Here is a 23476-nt window from a genome sequence, read left to right on the forward strand (position 1 = left end):
CATAGTTGATAAAAATGAAAGACAACAGAATACCCGCCCATCTACTACTGTTGTCTTGTTCCACTTAGAACTCTAGGGTTGAGTTGTAACTTAAATAGTAGTGTGAGCATTTGACTTTATATGGCAGGCTTAGAGCTAAAGGAGAAAAGGACTTTTAAACTGTTTTAGACAGGAGAGGAAAATCAGCTATTCTCAACTGATAGGACTGTAATATACTTGTTGTTAGAGTGTACATGTAAACGCAATATAACCTTGAAAAAATTATGGCCAGTGACAAGTAACTTTTTTTCCAAATAATGAAAACTTTAACTACTGGGGAGATGGGAATGCTTTTTTAATTGGTCACCTATGTTTGTAAGATCTTGTAGTTCATTGGAATAGAATGTCAGTACTCAGTTTAAAACAATACTGAAAGGGGCTCAGGAATCACCACTTAATATTTTAGTGGACTTAACCTTGAAAATGTTGTGGAGTTTTTCATCTGTGTTGCCACAATATCACAAAAATTTGCCCTTAAATACAGACTGATAAAAACAAGATATTATTAAATAAAAAGGATGAAGATAACGGAAATAAGACAAATACATAATTTTTGTAAGCTCTGAAATAGAATTTGCATTCATCCGTGTACTGATGTGAGATTTCAACTGCTCAGGGAAATGGGGAAAAAGTATGAATAATCAAGTACGTGACACAGCATGGAACTCAACATGTGCACGTTTCTGGAATTATAGCAATATGCAACCTATTGCTTTGCAGCATTGTTCCTATTCAGTATGTAATTTTGAAGGATGCATATGTTGGTATTCATTGAGTAGGAATTTAATGTAATTACCAAACACAGAGAATCTCATTATCTGGAGCAGTATATTTAAAACGCATTAATAAAGTAAATGAGGAGGAAAAATCCTTATTTAGTACTTGACACAGAATTATGTAGGTTCGGAGAAGACCCTTAAGATCATTTTGTCCAGTAGTGCTATCAAGTCTACCTACCATTAAACCAAGTCCCTAAGCATACCTACACATCTTCTGAATACCTCCATGGATGGTGACTCAACCACTTCCCTGGGCAGCTTGTTCCAATGCTTGGCAATTCTCTGAGTGAAGAACATTTTTCTAATACCCAATAAAAACCTTTCAGGAATGCTGTTTAATTTAGTGTACGAGAAGTAGTTTGGTCTGAAAATGTCAGTAGCATGGTATAGAAGAAAGTGCAGGAAGGGTTAAAAATTGACCTTAATGAGGTTTAAGAATTTTAATTTATTCAGGCTTATCTGCCCCCAGATAAGATGCAGAAGAACCTATGAATGGGAAAGATGCTAACAATGGAAGCTCTTTCAGTCTTGCAGTTAAATCATCCAAGTGAAATAAGACAAACTCACTCTTGAAAAGTGGCTCATGAATTCAGAGGAAATTTTAAGAGATCTCCACAATCTATTAAAGATGGTGTGTTTGGTAATTATTTGGAATTTTTTTTTTTAGTTAGATACCTTTTGGAAAGATCTTTCTAGGACTTTTTTATTTTTTCCTGGCTGTTGGGGGTTGTTTGTTTCCAGATTTTTTTTTAAATATATATATATCCTTCCTCTTTCTCCAGACATTGCAGCCTTTAGTCAGAGATTGCCGGCTGAAGTTGAGTGTGATTCACAGCCTAAAATATATAAGTATACATGCTAAAGTACATTGTCTTCCTGTACTGGAGAATATACTGCCCTGTAACCATAGCCATGGTGATCCTTACACTGCAGATGGGACAGGCACAAGTGTGATGCTTCATTGTGTGGTGGCCATGACATAATAGGTTGTAATTAGCATGGAGGACAGAAGAAGCTGATTTTTTAATTTGCCCACTCTAATGCATAGTGTTTTTTTCTGATCTGATTGACCTGGAACTGCTTACAAGGAAGAGGCAATGTTGTTTGAGAGAGTGCCTCTTAGCACTGTGCTGTGATCAATGACTTTAACATGATTTACTGTCAGCATTTGAGAAGGTGCTTCCAAAATTTTAGATATATTGTAAAGATTCAGTGAACTGTGTTATTGTGGTGCTGAGTTAAGCTATTAAGTTGTTCCTTCTGATTTATATCTTGTTCTTTGAAAGAACAGATATGTTGCCATAGAGTATAAGTATCCCAGTTTTGCTATTTTAACAGTTGATCATTTAGTGCACTTCATATTAGAAAGGAGTTGTGGACCTCACATGCAGAAAAGAAGTCTGGGTACCAATGCTCAAATCTAGTAAGCCGCTTCTTTCATCTTTTATAGGCAGCAGCGAAGAGACATTTAGAATACTGGATAGATTTTTGGTAATGAAAATGTACTTTTTGGAGTGTCGGTCTCCATGGCTGGAAAACTAAATATTTGAATAGATGATTTAAGAATACAAATGTGAACTCTGATACCAGAACTGCTATGTACAAATACTACTCATTCCCAACTTCTTAATGAGTATGATTTCCTATTGAACTAAATACTCTTTCTTTATTTCTTTAGAGGAAAATCCATTTGTCCAAGCAATACCTTAACTTCTGTGCTAGATAAAGAAATGCAGAGCAGGCCTGCACCTCCTCTTCTTCATTCCAAACAAACAGATAAGTAAGGAATTTGGATTTAAAACTTTATTCTTCAATTTTTTGCTGAGTTCCCCAAGGAACATATTCCTGAGCTTTAACTTCATATGCCCTGTTTCTGCTTTTTTTCCCTTTTTTCTGCTTTGGAGCTTGCAGTATGCACTAAGATGTTCTTTCCACAGAAGTAAGCATAAAACGAAGTGATAAGAAAATGTGAGATTGGCTGTGTGGTATAGGGGTAGTGGTATAACAAATATTATTGGGTTTTTAAATTATTTTTTAATAAATATTAGATAGTTGGGAAGACAGCGCTGTTTTGAAGGTTTGGAATTCCTTTTTTTTTTTTTCTTTTACCTTTAACCAATGTCTTACTGACATAAAATTACTTATTTGGACTGGTACTAAATGTATTTTTCTTGTGTATATATGACTACACAGTTGATTAAAGGTGAACTACAATTTTTGTCAAAAAGTGAGAATCACTGAATATGGGATACATAAGGCATCTTGGTGAATAGTCTTAGAAGGACAGTTTTTATGTTGTATGACCTGCCGGCTTCAGATATTTGTAGTTATCTCATAGTTACGATTTTTTTTTTATGGCTGGTTTACTATTTGTTTGGGTTTACCTTTTAGAAATGTTTTCCTCCCAAATTTTTCACAGATAAGCATCTGAAGTTATGTTCAAGTACCTTTTGCAGAAAGGGACTGCTTAATGTTGCAGTAACTACTGTTGGTAGGTGCTGCTGGAATACAAAGTAGGCTGTTCTGAAAAAAATTAAATTGTTTCAGAGCTAAGCATCTAGAGCAAAACATATTTCTAGAAGGATTGCTTAAGGTGTAACTCAGTGTCAGTTTTTAATAGCTTGGTAGTGTTTGTTTCCACTTCTATGGGATTCCTGTCTTCAGTGACCCTAATTAATGGTAAGAAGTTATGTAGCAAAATTAAACAGAGGGTCTTAGCCATTTATTTTTCAGTACTAGAAGTAAAGTTTCTTTAGAAATTCTTTATTCTACAAAATCTTTTGGAAGATCTCATGCTGTCTTACTGAAAAAATCTTTACAGTATATGGATTTGCTATGACCATATATTTTTTGTTACTCCTGTTTTTGAGAGCAAGCAGGTTTGATCATCAGCTAATTTTAACAGTATTTATTTTGCTGTTTCCTTAAAAAGCCATTTTAAACATTTAGTTTTCAGTACAGTATCATTTTTGCAATAAATATTAATGGCAAATTACATTTTCTGGTGAAACCCCAAAAGGAATGTTATCCATTCAGACACATGTTGATGTACAATAATTTAATTAGTCATATGTTTTTGTCAAAATTCAGTAAACAAAGGTTTTCAGGAGCATTAAGGTACTTTGAATAAAACTTAGTTTAGAAGTACATGCTATTGACCAGTGCAGTGTGTATGTGCACACTGAGATATTATGGGAGTTTGTGATTCAGTTTACTTTGTAACTTTTTTTACATGCGTGTAATATTTAATATTCTTGTAATTTCAGGACTAATGGAAACAGTGGTTTATCCAAACCATTAAAGGAAGAGCCAGTAATTGACTACTTTGATGTCCAGGACTGAATTGATTGATGTAGAATCATTCAGATTAATAAGAATCACATAGATTATGATACAGAAAGTTAGAGGTGAAAATACTAAGTTATTGTGTGAGGTGCTTTTGATTATCTGTCAAATGACCAGTTGTTCAACATATTCATAATTTAACATCTAAAGTTAGCTAGATATGGTAGTTTAAAAAGTTAAGCATTTCTACAGTTTATGTAACTGTATAATGCCTAATAGTAGTATGGGTTTATTAAATCTGGGTTTGATGCAATTTTGTATCTAATGTGCAGTCAGAATAATTTAGATTTTCATTGATGACTTTGAAGCAAGAGAACTGGTGGTAAGCAGATATATTTTTTGAATATTAAGAACAAAAATAAATCTCAGACATTTATTTTGATGTATCACACACAACCTAAAATGGACTAGAAATAATCTGTGATAAAAACACTGGTTGGGATATTCTTAAAGTATTTTAATGTTTTATTAATTCACTTTTGTGTTAGTGTGGTAAATATAAGAATTTGATTTACTCTTCTACCTGGAAAGAAATACTAAATTTAAGTATAAATATATACATAAATGACTATTAAGAATAGAGAACTGCTTTGGAATCTGAAGAACCAGTATTTGGGGAAGGTGGGAAATTAAAAGTTACTCTAATTTATCTCAAATTTGATGTGTTTAAAAAGAAAAACAAGCAAAAACAAAGAAAAAACCCAAACCAAACAACAACAAAACCAACCCCACAACATGAGATTACTAATATTACTACTTTTTTATTCAAGACCTTGAAAAAAATCAGACTTCATATATTATTTTGGTGTTCTGTGCATGGTTTTATTGTGGTTTATATTTTTTCCTGTAGTGTGCAAGTATAAGATGAATGTGTGAATTTTGGTTTAAGTATGTTATGAATTTGGAATAATACTTGTAAAATTTATTATTCCATCTGCCTAAACTATTTGGCAATGGGAAATCTTTGTTTTATGGGAAATGCCATTAACAAAATGGGATGATGGTTTAAACACTGAAAGACACCTGAGTGGTCTCATAATGGTGAATTGTTTCCAGATCTTGATTTAAGACAGGTGAGTAGCTCCCTGGGAGAGGAGATTGTAGGTCTGATCAGAAGAGGTGGTACAGCTCTGAATTGGAGTCATATCTGTTCTCCTGAGGAGAAGGTTTTTTTGTATTAATAGCTTTAGGAACTCCAACACTGATGCACTCTGATTCTTGTTCCTTGTGGCTGCTATGTGTAATACTTGAGGTGAGTCCCCTATACAGCATAGGAGGCTGATGATAAATAGGGGCACACTACATTGTAGTGTGAGATTTGTTGCCGAAAAATTGAAGGCATTTACTCATGCTTAGATTCACTTAGAGTTATCATATGACCCTGAGCCTTAACTATGAAGCATTCCATGGCTACATTTCAATTGAGCAGCTCATAAAACATCGAAAAACAAGTTGAAAATTCACAAACCATATCTGACCCCCAAATGTTTTAAAAATAAAATGCTTGCTATTACTGTATATTTTTGTTGGAGTTTATTATTTCACATTTTTAAAAATGCAGTCTTAAATGGTACTAAACAGTTGAAGTGTTTCAAGTAAAACAGGTACCTTCAAGAGTATTCAAGCTTTAAATTTGTATGTAGTGATTTAAATTGGTTTTACTTTTTTTGTCTAACACTTTGTGAACAGAAATGAAAACTAAATCACTGTGTTTTACATTGCCCTTCATTTCTTAAGCAAATTATGGTTCTACAAGGTGTATTGCTAAGTGCAGCTAAATAAATAAGTTACTTCCAGGAATGTATTTCTTCAGTCCCTTCTGTGTGAGGACTTTATCTGTACCAGTACTTGCAGACAAGTGCTGTCTCAATGTGGCCAGACAAAGGCTATTTCTGGTTTTGAAACTTGGAGCTATGTTTATATAGCACTGACTTAAAGCTAGTAACACCTCTATTAAGAATGTATGTAGTTATACCGCAAAGGTAGGTTCTAGACAGGAGCTGGCACACATGTCCAGTGAACTGAATCAGATGAATGTATACTGGAGCACACACAGTTGGTTTACTATAGGTAGACCTAACATTACAGAAAATCAAAGTGGTTTAGTTGATAATAAATAGAATAAAACTGAAGCCTACTAACTATTCACAGTTTCACATGAATATAGCCAAAACCATCACATTTGTGCCTCTGATTTGAAATTTAAAACCTAAAAGTTTTTTGTAGTATTATTTTCAGCTCTGTTTAGTGGAATTTTTATCAGATTATGGCATTAGCCTAAAAGCTCAACAGCTTTGGTGAGACACACTTCAGCAGTCAATTGGCCACTGCTTGTAATAAGAAAATTGAAGTAATCTCAGTTTCTCAAGCTAAGATTAATAATTACTGCCAAATATGTTCATACTGAGAAGTCATACTTCTTATCACTTGCCTCTTAACTATGTGAATGTTAAAACATTTTTATAGATTTGTGTGTTCCACAACTCTAAATCATGGCTGTGGGATTCATACCTGTAGTAATGAAGCAATTCACATGTACCAAATATATTATTTTTAAAATTCATTTTAGTAAGCTGGTTAAAAATGTGATACTATATGTTTACCCGTGAAAGTGATTTTCCCCTGGAGCTCAGCTCCATTGCCTTAAGAAGGATTTCAGCAAAGGCTAACAGTGGTGCTGTTTCTGTTTTGTTTTGCTTTTGCTGCAGTGTATCAGTGACTTTCATATGGAATATGGAGTAGTAATAAAGGCTGGAAATTTGATATATGTGATAACTTAGCTTCATATTGTGTGCCTTGTGGAAATACTTTTCAAATAGCTATTTTTAAATCTGAGCTGGCATTTGCACCTTTTATCTAAGATAAGAATATGTAGATAAAAGAAATCTTTGCATCAGTGAAGGCAGTGGCAAAAATCATGATGATATCACTGTAGCTTATGACTTCAGGTTCACTATGCTAGCAATTTTCCATAGCCCTAAGAATAATATTGTCTCCTGTAAATATATTTGAAGAATGTACTTCTCAGTAAGCATCTTTTGAAATAAGTTATGTGATACCAGTTGGAATACCTGCAAGTTCATGAAGTGCTTTTAAAATTGTGTTTAAAATAGGCAGATAATTTTGCATTTGGGCTGTGCTGTTACCTGTCTGTATAGCTTAAAGTATTTGAAGTGCTCTGAATATTCAGTATTTGGGTTTAACATAAAATTGTATAAGATACATAAGTAAACTTCAAAATCACTTGTTTCTGTGGCAGTTTTTACAGTATCTGCCTCAAAATGAGCAAAGTTTTTCTACAATGCTTGTCATTTGTTGAAAGATCTATATTTAACTTAATTTTGTCAAGTTACTGATGTAAAATTACTTTCTTTACAAACCCAAAATAAATCTAAATTTAAAGATCAGTGCTTTGGAATTGTTTGCAAACTTCATCTTGGTATTCAAGAGTTGGAAGACTGAGACATCACAGAGAAACAAGTGTAAAGATTTAAACTGACATTTGGGAAGTTCCTTTTCCTCAAAATTTTAAATAAAGTATGTGGTTTCCTGGATTTGAAGTGATTTTTAAATGAACACTGTGTGGAGAATGAAGCAAGTAAAGAAGGCTCCCCAGAAAATGGAGAGTATGCTGCCTTCTTGGAATTCAGAGCTACAGGAGAGATGATTCTGGATAGAAATCTGCATTTTGGTTTTATGAAAAACCCTTTATTATGTCAGCCTAAATGCTACTTGGCAATAAAATATGTTATTTTAACTTACAGTCCCTTCATTGTTGTTTGTTCACAATTAAGTGGTAATAGTAACTATAAGGCAGGTGGGGGGAGGGGAAGTGAGGACTAATGTAACAAAGTTCTGTGGGCATTAGATAGAAGAAATTCAGGATGATATATGGGGAGTGGAGAGATGATATAAGAACTCTGTCATCACAGTTCAGTGACAGAAAGACTCAAAAAGCAAGCAGTCTGAAAAATCAGAAGTTTGAAATAATTTGAACTGGCTCCTCCCCAAACTTTTAACCCAGGTCATGCATTTTCAGCAAAAGCTTGACCTGATATTTCAGATGAAGTGTAAGATGGCTCATAGAAATTCAGGAAATTATCTGAGATTGAAGAGTCTTGAAAGACAGACTAAAACCTTTTAGCTTGCTACTTCAACTGCCTTTAAGTTTGGACTTTAATTTCAGGATATTTTTGGAGGATGAGGATGGCATGCTGCAGGCCTACAAGCATTGGAAAACATGTTAACTGAAAATCTTTGCCTGAAAAAAGTGCCTGCACTTCAGTTTGGTGTGTCATGGACTAGAGGGTAGACCAAATACGTCTTCCTTGTAAGTGTGTGCAAATGGCAGGGGAAGAGGCAATTGGTTTTGGTTTATGTTCACGTTTGGAAAAGGTTTAGATAGATGCCATTGTTCAAATGTTGGGTTTAAAGTATTTTAGCCTGTGTAGATACTGAATTCCCAGCAGAAGCCTTCATATTTGACAAATGTGTTTTCATCCTTTACTAAAATGCTGAATTCCTAAAATGGTTGATGTGCAAATTTTTATGTCTATATACTTACTATTTAACCATAAACCAGAATATTAGAGCTATTAGAAAGGGCTTATGTAGAGATGCTGTATTTTGGACGCTCCTGAGCTTCAGACCAGGTTTCTTAATGTTTGTCATCTCAAGATTTTTGAAGAAAGTAGTGCAGTGTCTTGAGCAGATGGAGAGACCATGTTGATGCTGTCCTACAAGAAGCAAGGTCCCCAAAGGGTCCTGGGAATCTTTTGTTATTATCCATTGATAATAATGCTGTTTCAAGCACAGTATTTTTATTATGTTTCTAAGTCAAGGTGTCTAATTTAGAATTTCTATGGGAAATACATCTCTTTCAAAACATAAAGTTATTTTTATCACTGAAAAAAAATCTTTTTAAGAGCACAGATCAAGGCATATCACCTTTCTGGTATTTCAGACAACCCTTCTATCAGTTTAGGTGTCATTATTAGCTACTGCTGCCTTCTTTTTAGTGAAAGGAATAGGAACAAAATACATCTGTTGTGTAGAGCTCAGCTCTGCTTGCCCTTCTCAACTTTACTTTTTGTGAAATGTTAGGAACTTCCCCCCTGTAAATGGTTTGGTTTTCTGATGGATCTAATGTGCGCTTACTCCAGCATCCAGTCATACTACATTCACATTTAAAGCGTAAGAAAATGTATTCTAGTCAGAGAACTAGACGGCTTGATTTATAAGATGTAAGAAACTAAACTAAAAGCATCAGCATAAAGAAAAATCTAGCTTAATAGAACACTACATCACCTCCCTGAGGTCTCTTCCAACCAGTATGATCCTACAATTCATGGCCAACCTAAAGAAACTATGCTTTTGACTAAGTTTTGTCCCTGAGCTTTAGCAGTTCTTTTTCTACATACAATGTTAGCTGTCAAAAGTGTTTGTAGACATGCATTAATAAAGTTCTCTCCATGTCTTTGCTGGGTTGTCTCCCTGAGTTCCCTTTTGAACAGGCTGTTGATTCTTTTTATCATCTTAGTCTTTTTATTCACTTTTTTGAATGCAGCAGTCTCCAGAAATTCTTAGTAATTCTATTAATATGCTAATAGCTGTGCTACATCTTGTCTTTTTCAAAGAGATTATGATTGCGTAATTGATAGAAGAGGTAATTGTGCAGTCACATTGAAGTGTGTTCAATGCTCATAGCTCCTTGATGGTTGTTTTTTGCCAAATTTGATAGCTCCTAATCTTTTGCAGTTGTTTATTCTGATACAGCTTTTGTACTCTTCTGATGTTTCCAATTCAGTGGTTTTTACACATTTATGGGTAAAATATCTTCTTGTAGAACAGAGAGGAGTGAATGAAGGGAAATCAGATTTTCATGTTTTCTTAGGACCTTATCAGCTGTGTATGCAATATTGTAACTCAGTTACGATAAGGCTGTAATTTTTCAGTTGCTACAGTGTTTGTAGATTTTGACTGCTGTAGTTAAATTCGAATATTAATTTTGGGGATAACAATAAGAGCAGCAAATGTTAACATTTATTCATTCTAAGTGAATGAAAATAATTACTTTAGTGCTTCATAACATTTCTTTTGTATCAAAGAATGTAAAAAATTGAAATAATTTAGAAACACATTGGCCTGAAGAGAGAGCTCTTCATATTCTGAGATTAATGAAGCATTATTTAAGTGTTAGCTGATATTTAATTCCTTAATAAGGACATACTTTTAATTGGCAAACAGTTTCTGTCATCAAAAGCTAACTGAAGCAAAGTCAGTTTATTCTGTGGAATGGACATCTTACCATCAATATAAAGAAGTTAGAAAAAGGTCTTGTTTTCAGAAGAAAATGATTTGCAATTAGTGTAGTGATAGATGTTTTCCTCTTCACATGAAGATAAACTAAAAACTGGTACCCTGTAAAATATTTTTCAAAACATTATCCAGGTCTATAAATTGAAAACATAATTATGTGAAAGAAATTACTATCAATAAAAACTGCTTTCCAACTATGTACATTTAGAGCTAAGACTTTCCCTTTTTTCTACTAATATCACAGGTGAAAAGTGCAGTTTTGGAATTACTCCATAGCACACTGGCTCTAATCAGTTACTGGTTCCTCTTTGGATGTTCACCAAATTTAGTCTACCAGTAATGTCAGTAATGTTCTTTACCTTCTCTGGGTATTAGACTCCCTGATTGTTACTGGGTGGGAAGTTTGGCCATTGCAGGTGCAGAGTAGGAGTATAGACCTGTATGAATCTGTGACAGGAGTAGTTTTAGGAAAACAGATTGGGCAAGACATAGAAAAAGACATGGACTCAGAACATAACTGGTGGTTTTAATTCCAGAGTTCCTGGAAGATTTTATTTTACCTAGCAGTCTTTTTGACATACAGATTGCCAAAAAAAGAAGATGGAGAACACTGGAAGAGTATGGGGATGATTGATTTCTTGATGCTTGAAGATAAGAAGGTAGTAAGGAAGGCAGCATACATCTCTACATCACTGTAGATGAATGTGAAAAATGCGTATTTTATTATTGCTTTTAAGAGTTAATCCTTTGTTAGTGAGCCATGCTTTCAAGAGGAAAGCATCCAAACGTTTGTTCGTAATTCTTTGCTTTTATTGTCCGTTATTGTCCTAACTCTGGTTGTCCAAATTCTTATTGCTCTAATTTGTGTTACTATTTTTATAACCATTTTATAACTATTAAACTTCTAAAATTTTAAAACAAGCGATTGGCATTTTTCTCATGTATTACATGAAACTGGTCTGGAGTCATATGCATGGTATTGTTGAGTTTGGCTTTCCCAGAATAGGTCTAAATTGTAAAATGGCCAGGAAAAAAGCAGTTTGGGCTGAGGTAAGGGAGTAAGAAAGCAGGAGGGATAGCATATGTTCTCAGGAAGAAAGGCATTGTCATTCCAGCAGCCCAGGAGTTCATGATGTTATAGGTAAAAATTGATCAAGCCAATTTAATAATCAAAAATAGAATTTATTTCAAGACTGATATACAGTCTCAATAGCCACAGTCAAAGGGACAGCATCGACCCCGGGATCAGCGCTGGGTGAACACAGATTCAGCCTCTATCGCACTGAATCCCCCACAGTTCACGAATGTGGCTTGGCAGAGTCCGTTCTTATACCCTTTTTCTAGCCTGCGGTGGAGTCTCTTTTTCTCCTTTCAGGGTTCTCCATATTAATGTTTCTTCCTTTCTCTGTCCTGTGCTGGACAAAGCCCTGTCCTGGAACTGATGTGTGTTCGTTCTTGGGTCACTGGAATTTGGTATTCAGAGATATGTCCCTGATGGCTCTCTTTATCTAAGTTGGACATCTTCATGGGCCATCATTTCTCGGTGTTCTCCTGTTCATACCAGTGAGAAGGATGATCTCCTCTGCTGGGCTAGGTTCTCTTCATATGCTAATTGCACGCCTTCTCTTCTGCTGCCAGCTTCGATTTTGTCACCCTGCGAAGCAGCTCTTTCTCCCCTGCTAGTGTGTTTTAGGATTTTATATCTTAGACATATTTCATGCATCTGTATATATATTCTCTACTAGCACGAATTACCATAATACATATAACAATGAGGTATTCAGAGAAGGTAGTGACATGGAATGCAGAAAATGTTGCTCTGGCATTTTCTGCTAAAAGGGCAGAAAATCAGGCTTTGCTCTGTTTCTGGAAGGAAATTGTCTCACAGTGATGAAAAAAGAGCAGGACAAAGTGAGGAAAGGGATGCAGAGTCCGTAGTATTCCTGAGCATATTGCAGCCAGGACAGCAACCAACAATGTATTTCAAAAACAAATTAAGCTGGCCCTGGCATTTGGGAAGTGTGGGCAGACATTCTGGTGGCACACTGCATGTTAGGGATATGATAGAAATTCATGCCGATAGATTTTAGATATGGTTATAGGTAAAAATGAAATATGCCCAATTCTAATAAAAAAGAATTTATTTGTGACCGTGATACAGTCTTGACAGCCAACAATCAAACTGACAGCGCAACACCCCCGGGAGATAGGTTGGGTGGAGGTAGATCTGGCCTCTTGGCTCCAAATCTCCTTTCATCCACACTGGCGGCTCCGAGGGAGCAGTTCTTGTACTCTTTATTTTGCCTGCAGCAGATTCCCTTTGTCTTCTTTTAGAGTTCTTCATATTCAAATTGGTTCTTTTCTTCAGCCTGAACTGCACAAAGCCTTCATCCGGGAATTGATCATGCATCTCCCCGATTCAGGGCCCTCACCTTTTTCATAAACACATTAATTCGTGCTGCTTTTCTAAAAATATACCCACGTGTTTTATTTTTAGCTTTTTATGATATTTGTACACCCAGTGAACCTATATACAGAAGTGTGATTTCTTAAATAGCCCTCCTTTTTAATCTTCTTGACGTACTTCCTGATAATTTCTAAGTTCTGATCCGTTACGATCCAATTGTTTCTTGAATTGTGCCAGGGCATTTGCTGCCCACTTATGTGGATCATCTTTTTCTAATTTCATAATTTTTGGAACCAGACTTGTTTTCCCTGTTGCGCACTCTGGATCTACCAGCATGGCTGCAATTTGCATGCCATGCACTACTGAATGTATCAAACGGATAAAGCAAGGAATCAGGCAAGGCAGGAAGATGACTCCAGTGAAAAAGATCAACTTTTTCCACCAAGTTCCATTAAACAAATTGTCCCACCAGTAAGTATTTAAGACTGAATTCCATTTCTGGATGGGCACATGGGCTACTCTTTTTATTTCAGCCACTAGACCTCGGGTGGTTTCCCTGTAGTCATCAATTTCAATACAACACTCTGATTCATTAAACTTTCCACAGACTCCCTCCTCTTCTGCCAACAGGTAATCTAGGGCTATCCTATTCTGATAAACAATTGCCCTCATTTGAGAGTGTTGTTTTGATAGTAACTCGAGGGCATCTGTGGTGTGGTTAGACACAATTTCTACCACTGCCTGGAGTCTTATCAGGGTAGCATAACTTACTCACTTAGTAATACTCCACAAAAACTGATTCCATTTTTCCCCCAGTCCAAGCAGTGCAGTTATATTTGTCACATACAGGGATTTTGAAAGATTCACCACTGCGTTTTTGCCTTAAATGGTTTGACTTACCCTTTCTGGACGCAATCCTCTGCAGGATGCAGACTTCTTTCCCTTCTTTAACACAAACAGTATATCGAGTGCCATCGAAAAACAGTACCTGCTCACCATGCCATTTGTACAGTCCTCTGAGGTTAGGTTGGTCGAAGCCTCCGCTTCACCCTGCCCTTCCTCGAGAATCTCAGTACAGACTTCACCCTTGTAGCTGGGGTCCCGCTGACCCAGGTTAGCCTGGCTTTTGGCATAAGCACTAGTCTTGAGGCACATGACTAGACTCAGGCTCATTAGAATCACTCCTACTAGCATTCCTATGCCTCCACCTTCGCCCACTGGGTTGCCACCAGCGGCAGGGAAAACCATCTTCTTGGAAGTAGGAAGTAGTTTCCTGGAGGTCATAACTAGCTCAAGCCGCTTATCTCTGCTTAAACACACCCCACTGGTTGAGTCTCACTGGCCGGGCACTGCAAGGTACTTTGTTTAATCTTCGGCACTTGACCACTAAGATTTGGGCTCGAGATTGGAGTTTTCCCCTTACCCTGTTTTGAAAAAGTCTGAACCACACTAGGGAGTCTGCCTCAATCACCTGTAGTTCTGTGAGGAGCGTCAGAATTAGGTTAGTCAAATGTATTTCATGATTGAAACAATCTTCACACAAACCCCTTGGTCTCACTCCTCTTTCACAGTGCGCCACCCACAACTCCTTACAATACAAGCACTTGAATATAGCAAATGGGTGGCACGGGCAGTCAGGCTCTTGACACTTTATCTGGTCAATTTCTGTCATTAGTGTGGTCAGCGTAGTGTAAGCTTCAAATCCCCAGGGGGAGAAACGACTTCCCACTCCTGTGCTTCTGTCTGAGGCTCTACTCACTTAACTCTTGACACATGAGTGTTTTCTGCTGTTCAAACCGCTGTGTCTGTGGTTAAGAGAACAAGAAAGGGTTCTTCCCAATGAGCAGATAATGGTATGTCTTTCCACGTCTTTATGAGGACGTGATCTCCGGGTCGGACTGGATGAATAGCAAAACCTAAAGGAGTCCGTTGCATTATAATCCCTTGTTTCCGCGATTCCTGCAAATTTTTGTTAATAGTATAAGGTACAGCCTTATTTGTCCATCCTCAATTTTAGGGTGCCCTACCGGCATTCCATGTTCATAAGGCATTCCATATAACATTTCAAAAGGTGATATTCCTGTTTCTGAGTGGGGCAGCGTCCTGATATTTAGTAGAGCTAAAGGGAGGTATTTGACTCAGGACATTTTGGTCTCTAATACTAGTTTTGACAATTGTGCTTTTAGAGTCTGATTCATCTGCTCAACCTGTCCAGAGCTTTGGGGATGCCAGGGGGTGTGATACTCTCATCGGATTCCCAAAGCTTCTGTCATTTGTTTTATGACCCCAGAGGTAAAGTGTGTGCCTTGATCCGAATCTATATATTAGTCCATATCTAGGCACTACTTCTTCCAATAATATTTTGGATACCACATGTGCAGTAGCTCGGGAGCTTGGAAATGCCTCTACCTAATGTGTCAGTTTGTCTACTGTTACTAGCAGGCACCAGTACTTACTTACCTTTGGCAGATCTGTGAAATCAACCTGGACCCTCTCAAAGGGCCTGTATGCCACTGGGCCGCTCCCCAGTGCTGTTTGCCTGGTTCGGCTCTAGTTTATCTTTTGGCATCCCTGTATTTTTTTTTTATTTTTTTTTTGCCAATTCATATATTCCTTTGCATCCAAAGAATTTTAAGAATTGTTCCACCAAAGCCTGGGCCCCCCAGTGAGTCTGCATGTGTAACTTCCTTAAGATTTTCCGGGCATACTCTTTTGATACCAAATCCCTTCCATCTGGCAACCTCCACTTATCTCTGTCCAATTTTCCCCCGATCTTCTCATACCCCTCAATCTCCTTTTGAGAGAATTGGGGGGGAAATTCCCGTGCTTCACCCTCACAAATTCCTGGGGTACTTATCTGTAGGAGTGCTGTGTGTCTGACTTCTTTGTCCGCCAAGTTGTTACCCCTTGTCTTAAATTGTGCTCCAGTTTGGTGCCCTTTTACGTGAACTACAGCGATTGCTTCGGGCCCCCTGATAGCTGCCAAAATCTACTTTATTAATTCTTCATGTACCAGCCCACTCCCTTTTGTGTTAATTAACCCCTTTTCTTCCCAGATCTTGCTGCAAGTGTGAACAAATCCATAGGCATACTTTGAGTCCGTGTAAATAGTCCTTTTCTTACCTTTCAATCCCAACAAAGCTCTCAGCACTGCATATAATTCGCATGACTGTGCCGACCATCCTGCATTTAAATGACCTGATTCCACCGTTTCTCCAGTTACTCCATTTATTATTGCATACCCTGGTTTTTGTTTTCCTTCGATAATCCTGGCTGATCCATCCACAAACCACTTTTCCCCTTCCTCCAAGTCTTCCTCTTCCAAATCAGGTCTGATTTTGGTCTGCAGTTGAACAATTTCAGCACAATTATGGGCAGGTACACTCAGAGTTTCTCCATATAGAAACTGAGCTGGATTCTGAGCTGCTGTGGTCTTAAGTTCTAAATCATGAGAATGGATTAAAATGGCTTCATATTTCGGAAGCCATGCATCAGTGAGCCATTTTCCCGCCTTCTGCTGCAAAATGCTCTTGACATTGTGTGGGGAGTATACTTCTACAGGAGCCCCAAAGGTTATCTTTTTGGCCTCCTCCACTAACACAGCTGTGGCCACTATAGCCTGTAGGCACGTAGGCCACCCCCTGTTGACAGGGTCCAAAAGCTTGGACACATAGCCTACTGGTTTCTTTGACCCTGCCCAATTTTGTGTTAGCACCCCATAAGCAGTATGATTACTTACATCCACAAACAGTTGGAAAGGTCTTTTTACATCTGGCAAGCTCAATACCGGAGCCACTATAAGAGACTCCTTCAGTTCCCTAAAATTTTTCTCGTCCTCCTTGTTCCATTTGGGTTTCTCGGTAGTCAGCTTTTCATATAAAAATTTTACCTTTTCGCTGTACCCCTCAATCTATTGCCTACAAAATCCCAAAAGTCCCAGAATCTGTCTTACTTCTCGTTTAGACTGAGGAGGAGGTAAGGAGATAATCCTGGCTATTTTATCAGGGTCTGTCTTTTTCTTTCCTTTTATAAGCCAGTGTCCTAAATACTTTTCTTCAGGCTCCATGAATCGGAGTTTGGATTTTGAGACTTTCAGACCTTTGTTTCTTAAAAAGTTTAGGAGAGCAATGGTGGTTTACCTTACCCCACCTTCATCGGGTCCTGCTATTAATAGATCGTCCACGTATTGTAGTAGCTTGGTTCCTTCTGTTGGGACAAACTCACTTAAAAGTTGCTCAAGAGCCTGGCCAAACAGGTTTGGTGAGTCCACAAACCCCTGGGGCAGGGAGGTCCACCTGAGTTGTTGTTTATGATTCCTCTTGGGATCCTCCCATTGAAATGCACAATAGTTTCCACTCTCCTCCACCAGAGGGCAAGTCCAAAAAGCATCTTTCAAATCAATCACACTATACCAAATATCCTCTAGTGACACATTATTGAGGAGGGTATATGGATTTGGAACTGTAGGAAACAGAGTCTTAGTCTGCTGATTAACTGCCCTCAGATCTTGTACTAGACGATCGTTCCCATCCGGTTTTCGGACCGCAAGAATGGGAGTATTATGTCTTGACATGCACAGTTCCAAAGTACCTTTCTTTATCAAATCCTCTATTATGGGTTTTAACCCCCGTCGTTCCTCCAAGGGTATTGGGTATTGTTTTACCCTAATAGGGTCTTCAGGTTTTTCAATCTCTATGTGTATGGGCTCCATTTCCAGTTTCCCCGCCTCCCCTTCAGTATGCCACACCTTGGGATTGATCTTCCCCTTGTCCTCTGTGGTCAGTTTATATAAACTTACCACAACCTGCAATTCTTGAGCAATTAAGCTAATGTCCAAGTTCACCATCAAATCCCTTCCCAATAAATTATAGTCTGCTTCTTCTACTAGTAACATATTCCCCAAGCATATTTTATTTTCAGATTCTACTTCTACATCTTTGATTACTGGTACCTTAAAGGGTTCCCCCTTTGCCCCAGTTACCTTCATAGAATCCTTGCTTTTTGAGCATCTTCGTGGTAGATCTTGAATGGTGCTCCTTTTAGCTCCTGAATCCACCACAAACATCACCTCCTGTTTATGGGGTCCAATTTTAAGTTTTATCAAGGGCTCCTTTGGTGTTACAGACCCCATGTTAAAAAGCCCCTGACACCTCTAATTCTTCTGCAACATTGTCTTATACGTCATTCTCTTCTTGCATTCCCTTTTAGAGTGATCTCTTTGCTTGCAATAGTAGCACTCTGGCGCCTCCCTCTGACAGGACGCAGGTTTCCCCAAGGACTTTTGCGCATGCGCCACATTCCCGGTGCTAGTATTTTCTCAATCTCTATGTGTATGGGCTCCATTTCCAGTTTCCCCGCCTCCCCTTCAGTATGCCACACCTTGGGATTGATCTTCCCCTTGTCCTCTGTGGTCAGTTTATATAAACTTACCACAACCTGCAATTCTTGAGCAATTAAGCTAATGTCCAAGTTCACCATCAAATCCCTTCCCAATAAATTATAGTCTGCTTCTTCTACTAGTAACATATTCCCCAAGCATATTTTATTTTCAGATTCTACTTCTACATCTTTGATTACTGGTACCTTAAAGGGTTCCCCCTTTGCCCCAGTTACCTTCATAGAATCCTTGCTTTTTGAGCATCTTCGTGGTAGATCTTGAATGGTGCTCCTTTTAGCTCCTGAATCCACCACAAACATCACCTCCTGTTTATGGGGTCCAATTTTAAGTTTTATCAAGGGCTCCTTTGGTGTTACAGACCCCATGTTAAAAAGCCCCTGACACCTCTAATTCTTCTGGAACATTTTCTTATCCTTCATTCTCTTCTTGCATTCCCTTTTAGAGTGATCTCTTTGCTTGCAATAGTAGCACTCTGGCGCCTCCCTCTGACAGGACGCAGGTTTCCCCAAGGACTTTTGCGCATGCGCCACATTCCCGGTGCTAGTATTCTGTTCCTGTTTCTGAGCTTCTCTTACTACTGCCACCAAAAACTTGGCTTGTATCTTTTGTTTTCATCCTCCCTCCCATCCTCCTCCCATCCTCCTCCCATCCTCCCTCTTGAACTTTTGAGCCTCCCAAGATTTAGCCACGAATTGTGTTTTCAATAGTATGGCTCCTACCAGAGAGTCTGGGTCTGTACCTGAATACATTTGGAGACTCTTTCTTAATCTCTCTAACCATTCCATAGGAGTTTCATCCCTCCCCTGGCATTCCCCCAAAGCCTTCCCCAAGTTCTGTCCCTTTGGCACCGCTCCCCAAATACTTTGAATAACCATATTTCTTAGATCAATCCTTTTCTGCCGATCTTCTTCTACCTGGGCATTCCAGGATGGCCTTTGGCTGAGCCATTTGACCTCCCCATTCCCTCCTTGTGGGTTTCTGCGTTCTCAATCTTTTATTGCAGCCACTCTTATCCTGTCCCATTCTTTGGCATTAAACAATGACCTCACAATAGTGCTAATATCATCATATGAGTAAATGCTGTTCCCCAAAAATTCATCCAGTTGCTCCGCCACCCCCAACGGATCATCCATGATCTTTCCCATTTCCTTTTTGAATGCCCGTACATCCCTTGAATTTATTGACACATTCACATAACCAATGATTCTTGGAGCAGTTGGAACCTCTCTGAGAGGAAAGAGACCCTGTTGTCCCTCCTCGTCTTTGCTATCACCTGTGTGCACCTTCTGAGTTCTGCGTCTCCTACGACTGGAGGGTGGGGAATCTTTCCCTGCAGATGTGTGTGTGCGTGTTGTGTTTTCCTCCAGTTGTGTAGGAGAGGGAAAGAACGGGTTTTGTTCTGGTGGGGAGGGGATTGCCGAAGCTTGCTCCTGTAGAGGTGTGACTTCAGGTGGCGGTGCCTGCGGCATTGCCTGTCGATGCCCGGTGTTCACGTGTTCAGGGAGAGGACTTTGCACCTGAGGGTTCGGGTAAGGGGGAGGAAGGTTTTCCAGGGGCTCCCAAGTTCTTACTTGATATTTAGGTTGTTTGCAAGCTGTGGTAGGGAATAATCCGATACTGGCATATTCCCATAACCGAGCATATTCCATTTCCTGCTCTGTCGACCCCTCCTCCTCAAACACAAATTCCCCCAATGCTCGACATATCTCTTTGTTAAATGACCCAAACACAGGCCAAAATAGATATTTCCTGATCTCCACATCTGCCCACTTTTCCATACAATAGTAAATTACCTTTTCCTTAGATTTTCTCCTTCTCATAGGGTAATCTTCCCAATGTTCTAACATCCATCCCAGAGGACTGTGCCTCGTATGTCAGGAATACAATATTTTTCCCGTTTCCCTGGTTTCTTTGGGGTTTTTCCCTGGATTTTACTCTTTTTCAATCCCATGTCCTTTTAACCTTACTTACTTTTTCTTTGGTGAATTCAGTCAAGAGCTGGTCTGTTTCATGGGTTTTTTATGGGTACACACTGTTTCTGGCTCTCAATCACAATATGCCACAAAAATAAAAGCTTTTTGCTGACCTACTAATCGTGCAGTGAACCGATCTGCAGAATTTTAGTCAACAAAAAAAGAAGAGCTCTCTTACCTATCCCTGGATCCAGCAAGGTCTCATTGTTCCTGGTTGTTGATGGATTACCGTTCCCTTCTGATTCAGCCTGTGATCGATAAAACAACCCCCTTCCCTCCCCAGTTTCCCAGGGTTTTTGGGTTGGTGCGTGTGTGCTTTTAACTAATTTTTCACCCGCTTCCCCCACGACTGACCACTTTCCTCGTGGAAGAGTGGAACTGCGATCTTAGGGTCCACACTCGCTTCGTGATAATATCACTTCTCACACACACACTCAATCACTCCCCACTCAATCACACGATACTTACGGTTCGTTTTCCCATGTGGAGTCTTCATGCACGTCATTTTTACAAGTAAAAATTGCCGGCTTTACAGAGAATAACCTCCGTCCTCGAAAGCTCTGGGTCCATTTTTATCTCTTGATTGTGACTTTTAGCCTACAAAAAGTTTGTGTAATCTGATCGGTTCTGTTGGGCTCTCCCAGTCTCGTCTGGCCACTGAATTCAGCAGGGCACCGCCTGGACCTCAAGAGGGGACCCTGGAATCCTTAATCAGATCACGTCAGGTCACCAAGATTGTTATAGGTAAAAATGAAATATGCCCAATTCTAATAAAAACAAAAATAATTTAATCACGACCGTGATACAGTCTCAACAGCCAACAATCAAACTGACAGCGCAATACCCCCGGGAGATAGGTTGGGTGGACGTAGATCTGGCCTCTTGTCTCCAAATCCCCCTTCATCCACACTGGCTGCTCCAAGGGAGCAGTTCTTATACTCTTTCTTTTGCCTGCAGCAGAGTCCCTTTGTCTTCTTTTAGAGTTCTTCATATTCAAATTGGTTCTTTTCTTCAGCCTGAACTGCACAAAGCCTTCATCCGGGAATTGATCATGCATCTCCCCGATTCAGGGAATCCTGTATTCAGGTGGCAGTTGTTGATGGCTCTGGTTATCTCAGATGGGTATCTTTTTGGGCCATCATCTTTGGGTGTCTCTGGATATGGCCTCCGTGAACGACCATCTCCTGTGCAGCCGAGATTTCCTTCTTATGTAAATGTCATGGTATTTCCTTGCCAGTCTGCCACGATTTTGGCATCCTGAGAATGAAATTCCTAGCCCCCCCTCCCCCCCCCCATGTACAGCTGGTTTGGTTCACATACTTTATAGAAGTCTATATTTTATCTGCACGAATTACTAACTCTATCCCTAACACGTATCAAACATGGTATTGAAGGGAGACCAGGGTTAAATCCTAGAATGACACCTCAGCTGGTTGACAAGGGTGGAACTCTGCATTAACATACAGAGAAAACTCGGCTGCACAGGAGATGGTTGTTCATAGTGGCATGTACCCCAGGACGCCCAGTGCTGATGGCCCATGAACCAGGGCCATCAACACCTTCCACCTGAATACAGGATTCCGGGAATCGGAGGAGGAACATTTGTCTCTTCCCAGATGAGGTTTTGTGCATCTTTGAGTGAAGAAAGAAACCAACATGAATATGATGGACTTTGAAAGGAGACAAAAAGTTGATGCTGCGGGTAAGAAAAAGAGTGTAAGAATTGTCCCTGTGTAGCAGCAAGTGTGGACGAAGGGGGGTTCAGTGCGATAGCAGCCGGATCTGTGTCCACCCATGTTGTATCGTGCTTTTTGTTTTATTAGTAGGTTTATGGTTTGATTTGTGGTTTGGTAGTTTTCCTTGGTGCTGTTTTCCTTTTGTCTCCACCTTTTCCCAGTTATTTTGTCAGCTAGTTTCTAGTTTCTATTTCTCCAAACTTTAGCCATTTACTGAAACTGTTTTTCGTCCCTTGGAAGTTTATTGGTTCACTATTGTTATCCCAGCCTCAGTTTTTTACTCCCAGCTCTCCTGATTTGTTGAAAATTGTACCTTCCCCTGACCTTCCCCCACATATAAGTCTTTGTTTGCCCCTTGATCAAGGTCCCAGGAGAGGAAAAGGGGAAGTTTACCATCAAATAAAGTTTCCCTGGGACCCGTGTGCGCTGCCTGAGTTTTATATTGCGCTGAAACAACTGACAGCTGGGATTCAACAGAGCTCCAGGGGGAGCCTGCCGCCCCCCCTCTCTTGTCATCAGCTAGAGAAGCAGCACACCCAGCCTGTATCCCGGTGTCTGCACTGTCATTTTTTTTATTGGTGGCTGTCGGGACTGTAATACAGTCATAAATAATTTTTTTTGTTTTTATTTTTATTATGATTGGGTCAATTTTTATTTTTACTTATAACACTGAGGAACAAAATAGCTTGAAATAAGAATGGGAGATTAAGGCAAGCATGAACTAATGACTGAAGACTTTGATGAATGTAGAAATATAGGTGAGTTATGCTTGAAGTTCATGATTGCACCAAAGGTGGAGAGGATTTGCATGGTAGACAACAGAAGAGGGGAGAGATTGGGATGATATATTTCTCCAGACTCTTTACGTGATATTTGTTACACTTTGATGAGGCATCATAGGTGAAACCTCCCTCCCTTGCCAAATGTGAGATGGACGTTCAACTGCAGTCTGGCCTGCTTTGAAGTGTAAGCTAAAACACAGATGAGTGGATGAGAATATGATACACTAGCAATTTAGGGGATTTTAGAAGTTCATTTCACAGTTGTTATGAATAGAAAATTGTATTTTTTTTTTAGTTTCAGAGTTAAAAAAAAAAGCAAGTCAAACCAGTCAGACTTCTTTAGGTGTGCTGCCAAAGCAAAGCTCTTCGAATACCTGTTAATGGCCGGTGATTAACTGATTGTTTCCCTCTGAGTTCTGACAGATTAGCCCAGGAGAAGCACAAAGTGCTTCTCGGGTCAAGTACCAGAAGTCTTCCTGGTTTTAAGGTGGACAATGTGTCAGGTAATAGTATGGAGTTACAACCTATCAAGAAACAGAAAAAAAATAATTTAGAGGGAAAATTTTGCTCATCCTTAAGGCCAAGGAGTGATAGGGGGCCAGTGAATTATGGTTGATTATCACTTGTACTCTCACTGAAGATATAAATTCCATGCTATTCTTGGAGAGCAGCCAGAGATGACAGAATGGATCCTCTGTC

The 23476-nt window shown here is 39.0% G+C and overlaps 2 protein-coding genes across 6 annotated transcripts in view; both read left to right on the forward strand.

The window, feature by feature from the left end:
• NFX1 (nuclear transcription factor, X-box binding 1) overlaps nucleotides 1-7926 on the forward strand; it is an 80365-nt gene extending 72439 nt beyond the window's left edge. For all 5 annotated transcript variants that reach the window (XR_005627411.1, XM_039708597.1, XM_039708604.1 and 2 more), the window contains 2 exons: nucleotides 2497-2598; nucleotides 4085-7926. Coding sequence is in view for 4 of the 5 variants with exons in the window: in XM_039708597.1 (XP_039564531.1) it covers nucleotides 2497-2598; nucleotides 4085-4160 (178 nt within the window). In the remaining variant the exon portion in view is untranslated. The remainder of the gene's footprint in view (nucleotides 1-2496; nucleotides 2599-4084) is intronic.
• The window catches only part of LOC120501853 (solute carrier family 12 member 7), a 120395-nt gene that overhangs the window by 4001 nt on the left and 92918 nt on the right, over nucleotides 1-23476 (forward strand). The gene's annotated exons all lie outside the window — the stretch shown is intronic.

The sequence above is a fragment of the Passer montanus genome, unplaced genomic scaffold, assembly GCF_014805655.1.
Source record: "Passer montanus isolate IOZ18808 unplaced genomic scaffold, ASM1480565v1 scaffold208, whole genome shotgun sequence".
Taxonomy (NCBI): Eukaryota; Metazoa; Chordata; class Aves; order Passeriformes; family Passeridae; genus Passer; species Passer montanus.